Below are 9495 nucleotides of genomic sequence, written 5' to 3'. Positions count from 1 at the left end.
AATTAGCTGCAGGTGCAATTAGCTGCAGGTGCAATTAGCTGCAGGTGTAATTAGCTGCAGGTGCAATTAGCTGCAGGTGCAATTAGCTGCAGGTGCAATTAGCTGCAGGTGCAATTAGCTGCAGGTGCCGGCGTCGCTCTGGCGGCCCCGTCGATCTCCCAGGGCGCGGTCCTCCGTCGCTCGCTGATGACGCGGCGCCCCGCCATTGGGCGGCTCTCCCCGCGCGTCACTCCCGCGCGCCGCGGCGGCGGCAGGGGGCGGCCATGGCGGCGGCGCGGCCCGGGCCCGGCCGGCTGGGGCTGGTGGCGGCCATGGCGTTGGGGCTGGGGCTGGGCGCGGCGGCCGGCGCCGGGCTGGGCCTGCTCTGGCTGCGGCGGCGGAGGCGGCGGGTCGGCGGGCGGCAGGCGGAGGCCGCGGGGCAGCGGAGCCAAGGTAGGGGGGCGCGGCGGCGCCGGGCCGGTCGGCGGGGCGGGGGGCGCGGCGGGGCCCTGGCCTGTCCTTCCCCCCGTTCCCTGTCCCCTTCCCCGTCCCCCAGCGGGGGACGCCCGCGGCGGGGGTTGAAACGCTGAACTCTGAAAAGCGCCGCTTGAGAACCCCGAGCCGGCCTTTCTTTCCCCAAACCTGTGCGGAGAGAAACCGCACCGCCTCTGTCCCTGCCGGTGGAACCGCCCTGCTGTGGGGACAGGCTGAGAGAGCTGGGGGGGTTCAGCCTGGAGAAGAGAAGGCTCCGGGGAGACCTTCCAGCCCCTTCCAGGCCCTCAAGGGGCTCCAGGAAAGCTGGGGAGGGACTCTGGATCAGGGAGGGGAGCCATGGGACGAGGGGGAAGGGGTTTCCACTGCAAGAGGGGAGATTCAGAGTAAAAATAAGGAAGAAATTCTCCATTATGAAGCTGGTGAGCCCCTGGCCCAGGTTGCCCAGAGAAGCTGTGGCTGCCCCATCCCTGGAGGGGTTCAAGGCCAGGTTGGCCGGGGCTTGGAGCAGCCTGGGCTGGTGGGAGGTGTCCCTGCCCAGGGCAGGGGGTGGCATTGGATGATCTCTAAGGTCCCTTCCCACCCAAACCATTCCGTGATGGCTCAGGTATTACAATGAGCCCAGCAGCACAGAGAGCTGCGCAAGGACGAGTGCCAGGGGTTTCCCTTTAGTAACGTGTATAGTTAGTAGAGTAGGTTTAAAAATAAAATTACTTATAGGGAAGAGCTTCTACTTGACTATCTTTAGTGGGGTGTCTGAAGCCTTGTCTTTGCTGCTGCCTTGGGGTGGGAGTAGTTTGTGAATAGTGTTTTAATACGTCATGGTGCAGAACCAGGTTTTAGATACTTGTACCTTAATCTCTTGTGCCGCACCTCAGGTGGCGTGTACCACACAGGCACCGTGGCAGTGACAGCAGAGCAGAAACACCCTTCTGACTTTGGTAAGTGGCTTTGACAGGCAGGTAACTGTTGCTGCAGCAAATGTCTGCCCCTGGCTGCTCAGCATATATCTCGGAAGGAATCAGTTCATCCAGTTTCACGGGACTTCACCCTGAAACAGCCGAACTGGGGAGGACAGGAGGGTCGGCAGCTGCTGGTGTGGTGACAAATGCTGCTGGAGCAGGGCAAGCGCTCCAAAACAACCCACTGAGATTCTGTACAGCCCTTTCCTGAGCAAACAGCGTTACTTCTGAGAAGCAAAAGAAGAGTAGGGAAAAGATTACAGTACTTCTTTGTTTAAGAGAATGTAGATTTTTATGTCTGAGTTTAGATGCATTAAAGCGGGGTACTCTGGCAGATAAGCCCTTCTTTTCTGCAAATCTGGCTGCTTTTTTGAGAGTGATTCACTTCTGTTGTTAATGTAAAAACAGTGTTCCTTCTTAAATAATTGACTTAACTGGTAGTATATTTGTTTATAGTATTTATGAGCTTTCAAGAAAACATTTTAAATCCACAGATGTAGATCTGTTCTTACATGCTGGTCGATCGTGCTATGTCTGCGAGAAGATTTAAGGATCAGGCAGACTGGTAAAGGTTCTAGATATTTGGTATAGAAGGCAATGACCCATTTTGGTGACGAAATTGCTATTTAAAGTCTGATGTCTCCTCTTTGAGTTTCTGTGGGGTGTTTTTTTCCTTGAATAAGAGTACAGGGGGTTTGGGGTTTCTGTTTTGTTGGTTTTTGTTTGTTTTTAAGAATATGTCTTTTTTGGCCAAAATTAGCTTCCGTTGTCCTTATTCATTATCTCGTGTTGTCTTGTAAGCTGGTTGCTTTCCTGGCTGATGCTCTCCTGGGCTGATGGCGAGTCAGGAGAAAAGCACAGTGTAGTTTTTCAGTGTGATGTTAACACAGAAATGCGGAGAATAGGAATTAAACTAATTCGCACTAAGGACTTAAAAAAAACCCCACCGAACTTCATCTGCAGTACTCTTTGTGATATGCTCTGTGGATTTTGCTCTTTTAAAAAATAAATTTACAAAGGGATTTTTATAGAAGTTTTATGTAAGAGCTCTTATATAAAAGAGCTTTGTTTACCCCTAATTGCTCTTGTGAGTCCGTTAAGTGTGGCTAGATGCTGGTGTCAGAGGAGGGAGCAGTAAACCAGCTGAAGAACCCAAAACCTCAGGCTGGGTCAGGCGGCAATACTTGAGACCAAGCCTCATATCCTCCATCTTCTGGAAAAAAAAAATTGTACTAAAATTTCCCATGTGAAATCCTTTCCCATATGGATCTAATGAGCCTTTCCTCCTCTTGTTTTCCTTTAAGTCGTGCCCAGAGCGCTGGTTCCTGTAGAGGCGGGAGATGGGGCCATGTACACAGCTCTCCTGCCGCAGGAGGAGCAGGTGGATGTGCTGGAGCGCCTGGACTTCGTGCTGAGGAACATCTCGGAGCTCAGGAGGGAAGTGGAGGAGCTACGGAGCACCTTGCAGCACTTAGCTGCAGAAATCGTTGGCGAAGTCAGGTATCGACCCTGCCCCCTTCTGTCTTTTTCTGCTGTTTCACATATTTACTCCGTAGCATGGTAAAACAGCCAGGATCGCGTATGTTAAATTTAAAGTCCAAAAGTGGGAAAAATGTCTCTGCAGTTTCCACTGGCATTACGTCTTGACCTCCAGTGAGATTAATGCAAAACAAATTGTGTGTTTAGCCAGGGTTGTTTTTTTTTCTTCTGGAATATTAAGTACTGGCACTTGCTTCAAATTCTAGACTGGGAAGGTTATTTGTTCTGTAAACGTTTGTCTCTTGCTACGGCTATTTTATCTCTGCTGGCAGCTGTAGGCAACTTGATACAGAATAAAAGGTCCTATATTCTGTAAGGTGTTTCAGGATTCCTTTGTCGTTGTTCATGGAGGAAATCAGAGGAAGATTACCCCTTTGTGCGTGGATTGCATGGGGACTAGGTCTGTGGTCAGACTTGCTTTAACTAGAGGGGGATGTTTGGTGTATGGCAGCGGGATGTCTGTACAAGCAAGAGTAAGTCACCTTGTGAATTCTTTGGACGTAAAGTGAATTGGAGAGAATCTGCTAGAGAGGAGAAGGGAGCTGAAACAGCAGCCGTGCCTCTACCAAATGTTAATTTGTTTCTCTCTCTGCTTTCCTCAAAGGTCCCATCTGGAAGAAACCCAGAAAGTAACTCGCCGGAGGCGGTTCCCGTTTCCTAGAGAAAGAAGTGATTCCACAGGCTCCAGTTCAATTTATTTCACAGCCAGCTCAGGAGCAGCCAACACGGACGATGGAGAAAGTGAAGGAGGGTGAGCAGAGCACCAGTGTAAATGCAGCTTTTACAGGCTTCGGTGCCCAGTTACATCTGAGCAGTTTATAACATAAAGGAAGGAAATTTTTTCCCCACTAGGTGTCTGTCATCCTGGTTTTATTTGCTTTTATTACAGTAAGTCTACTACTGCCAGGCCCAGATTGAGAGAAGTGCAACAATTCCAACTTTTATAAAAGGGGGGAAAGAAAAAAAAAATTAACTTTTGAGGTTTTTTTTAAGCAATAATTTGATGAGGGAACCTTGCAGGAAGAAGGGAAGTAGAAGTCCAGCCTGGGACTTGAGTGAGAGAATTTATAAATAAAATTTCCGTACAATAGTGTGTTTTAGAATGGCTGGAAAACTTGAGAAAGTTAAAAATATATTCCAATTAACTAAAATGTCATTGGCTAGGGTGTTTCTTACGGATTTTTCTCAGTGTGTTACACTGGTCAGTTGTGTTGCTGAAGTCCATTTAGAAACAGGTGAAAAGCACTGTGTACTTACGGGCATCGGTAAAAGTTACGATATAGATGCAAGTATTGTCGGATAGATAACAAGAGGTGTACTCCAAACATGGATGGGACTGCTGCCCTGCTGGCGAAACGCTTCTCTTCTGTGCCTTAATCAGAGGAATTCTATAGCTTTTGAGGTATGTGCGTACGTGTGTTCTAAAGCATGCGGCGCTGGCTGTATATGTCTTCCCAGGGGAGTTGAAATGAAATGTAATTTACAGAGAAGCTGATGGTAGCACTGAGAGCAGGCAGGCAGGGTTTGGGGAGGAAGTGCTGTTTAGTGGCAGCTGGTGCAAAGTGACACGGGGTGGCACGGGTTTGTCATCGGGGGACAAAGCAGCCGTTACTGTGGCAGCCTCCTAGAACAAAGGACACAGCTCTGCAGGAAAGCAGCCTTCGTGACTGCCATAAACCCACGTCTCTTTAGTATTTTGTCTTTAGCAGCTGGAATTGGTGAACCAGGAAAGAGCTGATGTGATCTCGTTCAGGTTATAGAACTGCTTCGTTCCTCTAGAGTCGGTGTTTGTATGAAAGCAAAGTTAGGGAGTAGGTGGTTCACGATGCTGTAATAGGTAACGGGGCTGCATAACACATTTTAAAACTATATAGGTGGTTCTGAAGACAAAAACTCGCTGTCTAGATAATAACAGATGGCATCAGGGTGCCGATGCATTTTATAAAGCGTGCTGAAAAGGATGGTCCTTGCCAGCAGATACCAGCCCTAGGTGTCATTAAGTCGCGACAGAGGCTGACAGCAGTTGAAAGGTTCAGGGAAGGCATCCTCCTTAGGGGACCTCAGGTGAACTGCGGAGCAGGGATATATTTTACTGCAAAACCTTCTTACTTCAGTGGGAACCTAGTGATGGTTGGAGGAGTTCTTACATTTTACTTAAAATCTGTAATTAGGTTTAATGACCAGTGTGGGTAATTAGTGGGTAAGCAGCTCTCACCTGATCTAAATAAGAATTTGAATAGTACATAGTTTCTCACTCTGGTATTCATGCTGTACCAATAGGTATAATATTCGTCTGGTCAGGACCAGCTGTCTTTAATATGCAATGTTGTCTTTTAGAGATGTAAATATTAAAATTTTCTAGTAGAAAATCAGGGTAGGAAATGTGTATTTTGGAAGAGACTGTTTAAGCTTTTTAGCAGCCACTGGGAGGAAGAATGAGACTATTCTCAGCAGATAAACTTCAGCTGTGTATTCAGTTCTGGCAATTGTGTTCTTTTAATGAAATTCAGAAAGAAGAACTCACGTTTCAGCTTTATTTTGTAAACCGCCTGGACATAAGCATCTTCTCCAATTTCATATACAATTCACAAAAAGCGTCACGAGCTTTCAGGAGCCCAGAGGTCTCGGGCTGCTTCATTTCTCTATATTGCCTTGGCACTGCCTTCGTCTTTTTGGCTTCTTTGCCTCCCCTTTCCTTGTGCTGGTTCATTCCAGATAATATGTTTTCATTTTCCATCAGGATGTGTGCTAGCCCCAGGCCTCAACATACTAAAGCTTTTAAGAACTTTCCATCATCGTAAACTCGAGAAAACAGACTGATAACATCTAAATCCCTTAATCTTTCCGAAAACCCCGAGTTTATGAAGTTATATGCGGTATTACGTATCTTTTTAAACTGGGGCAGCGCCTTGTGTGAGCTGTCTTGGAGAAAACACATTTTTGTGGTGGAGGGAAAAAAGCATGTAGGAGCCATCCATCGCTGGCTGCTTCTAGAGACCCGATTGTCTTCCAGGAGCCTTCAGTGTGGAAAGCGTTTTTCAGCTGAAGTACTGAAATCCGTGCAGCTGCCAGTAAAACCGTGCAGTGAGACAACACCACAGCTGCGTAGCCCCCAACTGTGCCTGCATAGGAGGCTAGGATGGGAAATAAGAGAGTTTGAGGAGTTTGTGTGTACGTACTGAAAATGAGGTACTCTAGAGAACATATAATATCATTAATCTTAAGAAAATATCAGGAAATGAAGCTTTTAATCTGAAACAGCCATGCTGGTGTGACCTAGCACCATGTTGTTACATTCTCCATTAATTTAGTGCTGCCTACATAATATCCAGCACGTCGTCTTGTAGCGCTTGCTTTCCTGCCGTTGCAGTGATAAGGCTGACTCTTCCGTTATTTCTTGGTTTAAAGTGTTTCAGTAGAAAGTGGGGCATTGCTAAATATATGGCTGAGAGTGGGAGGCTGTGGGTTGAGGGTATTTGTTTGCCCTCTGCCAGAGAGGGAAGCGCTTGAGCATTATTGATGGCTCTCAGAAAACTGAGGCTTCGATAGCCAAATGTCTCTGGTTATCTACGTGTGGCCGAATGCCTGCAACTGCCTTCTCCAGATATGGACTTTGGTCCCGTATCTTTGTCTCCAGCCAAGGGCCGCTTCACCCGCAGAGCAACAGGCTCTCCCTCGGGCGAGGAATTCAGCCGGGACAAAAGGCAGCGCCCCCAGACTGCAGTGACTTTTCATTCTGCAGAACTCGTAAAGTTGGCTTGGGCACAGTTTAATTGGGTAACAATTACAAATGTCCCCTAGAATTAAGCGTTTATGGGACGTGACGTAGGTTGCTCTAGGAAGAGAGCTTTCTATTCAGATAAACCAAAAAAATCCTAATATAAAAGTGCACATTTCAAAATTACTGGCTGACTTGCGCTTATTCTTCAGCTAAGAGCTTGCGGGCAAATGTGAGGGGGACAGATGGAGAGTCTTCTTTAAAAAGAAGTTAAGTCTGTAAGCAGACACCTCACTGCAATGGTATCAGTCAATATATAACGCTGCTTATAATTTCCAGCTTAGATGTCTGTATATGATTTGGGGGAGCTTAATTTTAGCCATCTTCAGAAACTTTGATCTAAGCTTTTTCCTGGTTCATTTGACTAATTCAGCAGCTAAGCATTGCCTGGGGTTTTGTGCATACGGTGCGTTTCTGTGGCTCAGCTGCCGTCTCCCTGCTGGACTTCTCGCTCATGTGAAATAGTTTTGATCGCTCTCCTACTGTTTTGCACCTTTCCACATGTCGGTGTGAACAAGCTGTTCCACATTTAGTGCTCAGACAAGGTGACGGAGGTACTAGATACTGCCAGAACAGCTATTGTGTCTGAAATTTCCTGGAAAAGGCTAAAAACCTCAGGTTATATTTTCCACATGGATGAGCACGTTGGGTTTTTTTGTTGAAATTCTCTTTTATAATCCATACATTGAACTGAATGGCCCTGGCTCTGTTCTTAGTTCTTTCATTATCTTACGCTGAAGTTTTCATGCCTGAGAGATGCTGTCACGGTGCGCAGGTGAGATGTGGACACCTGTGACTGAGCTCTGCTTAACGCCTGGGGGGTCTTCATCAGCTTTTTGAGGTTGTGTGGGTTACATGAGAAATAACGATCGGTGTGGTGTTTGAGACACTTGGATTGTACAGTGTTGAACTAAGATACTCCTCTTCCGCTGTTGGGAAGAGTTGTTTTTCCTGTACCGTATGTATAAAGCTGTCAGAGGCTGCACAGCATCTCCTCAAACGAATTGTGCGTGGTTGTTGTTGTTTTTCCTCAAAGGTACAGCACAGCCAACGCTGAGTCTGATTACGACCGGGAGTCCGAAAGAGAGAGCGAAGAAGGGGAAGATGAAGTGAGCTGTGAAACAGTGAGACCTGTGCGGCGGGATTCCCTGGATCTCGTCAACGAGGATGAAACGCATTTAATGTTAGATTCCTCGCTGGAGGAGGGACTGGGTCAGCTCCTGCAGCAGGCTGACCGCTTGCACAGCGGAGACGAGCAGGAGAAGAGAGAGGGGTTCCAGCTGCTGCTCAATAATAAACTGGCGGTAAAGGTTGCTTTTTTATATTTTCCAGCAGTGATCTGTGTTTTCGGCTAAATAGCTGGGAAAGAGGAAATTGCGTCTCTTAGCGGGCTCCAGGTCCTGCACCACCACCAGGCCAGCTTCCAGCGGCCCCTTGCTTGGGAGTGGGCTCAGGGCCAAAATTGTTGGGGCCACGGCAGCAGCCAGTTCCCAGTCGCTCTCTTGGAGCTCTGTCTCATCCTGCTATCACTTTCTCCGAGTGAACACGCAGTACACGAGTGAAATAACAGTACTGCGTGTGTGCAGTGAGCTCAGCAAACGTTTTGAGTAGTTGCGTGTGCCATGGCTCCGTCTACATTTGGGAAACGGTCTTTTCAAGGGCTGCCCAGTGCACGCGTGTGGTGGTTCATGAAACAGATAAGTGGCATATTCAAACAGAAGGGGTAGGCAACACTTACGTGTGGGTTAGTTAATGACATTAAACTCCTGGACGGTTTATAGGTGTTTTGGCCCCTTAAAGACTGTGTGTATTTATGTCCTGTGGGCGACGGGAATCGATCCCCTGAGTCAGTGAGCGCTGGCGCTGCCCCGGAGGCGTGGGGACACAGCGAGGGGCAGTGAGTTTCACTCCGGCTGTCGCAGACAGTACCGTGTACCCCCGGCCACAGGCAGCGGGTGCAGCCAGCACCAAAAGGTGTCCTGCTGTGGCTGTTGTCACCCGGTGTGGCCGTGCCTGTGCCTGCTGCAGGGGCACTGCCCGCCCCGATAGCAGCTGCCTACGTGCTGTGGAGCCAGTAAAGAAAAGGTCTCGGGTTACCAGCCTTTTCCATTTTGGCTCCTGTATGTCCAAGTGGAATGGAAGGAAAGAAATAACAGATAACTTGATCAGTTCTAATTTCAAGTAGATTGGGGTTTTTTCCTTCCCACCAGAGAGAAATGAGAGACCTGTTGACTTTGAAATTCTCTTGCATGCTTCTTCCTGGTGATTCTCCCACTTCCTTTTATTTACAGTGCTGTCACAAAAGAAACCAGGCTGTTAGGTGGCTGCATTTTAATTTTCTCCTTTTTTTAAGTAAGTTTGAGTTTGTCAGAACATACCCACTTCAGATTTAGCAGCGCACCTACCGTACTGTCCTGGGTTTAAGGCAGCAGCAGAATGTGAAACTTCTTTTGAATGCAGACTGAAGCGTGAAAAAAGTAAAATTCAATTTGTGAATTTTAATGAAGTGGTGAGGTTTAGGGTGATATTTCCCCCCGCCCCAGTGGTTTGAGGTTAGCGGAGACTGAAGAACTGACCTCACTATGGCCTTTGAAGTGGAAGGGTTCCTTGTTAGAAGGTGACAACAATTAGACCTGTGCTGGTAGTGTAGCGTTACAAGCTTAATTATAAATTTGGCCATCCAGTTTGCTCTTTTGTGGTTCTGCTTCTGTTCTTGTAGACTTGAGGCCTTTCAATGTTTCAAAA

General features: G+C 47.7%; 1 protein-coding gene across 2 annotated transcripts in view; it reads left to right on the top strand.

Moving 5' to 3' along the window:
• Positions 1-244: 244 nt before the first annotated feature.
• Positions 245-9495, top strand: part of RMDN3 (regulator of microtubule dynamics 3) — a 34824-nt gene continuing 25573 nt past the window's right edge. For both annotated transcript variants that reach the window (XM_074586656.1, XM_074586655.1), the window contains exons 1-5: positions 245-432; positions 1350-1412; positions 2738-2933; positions 3577-3723; positions 7787-8054. In XM_074586656.1, coding sequence (XP_074442757.1) covers positions 264-432; positions 1350-1412; positions 2738-2933; positions 3577-3723; positions 7787-8054 — 843 coding nt within the window. In that variant the 5' untranslated portion in view covers positions 245-263. The remainder of the gene's footprint in view (positions 433-1349; positions 1413-2737; positions 2934-3576; positions 3724-7786; positions 8055-9495) is intronic.

Source organism: Larus michahellis, chromosome 4 (genome assembly GCF_964199755.1).
Source record: "Larus michahellis chromosome 4, bLarMic1.1, whole genome shotgun sequence".
NCBI lineage: Eukaryota > Metazoa > Chordata > Aves > Charadriiformes > Laridae > Larus > Larus michahellis.
Note: the sequence above shows the minus strand (reverse complement) of the source record. Positions and strands in the feature narration are given on the sequence as shown.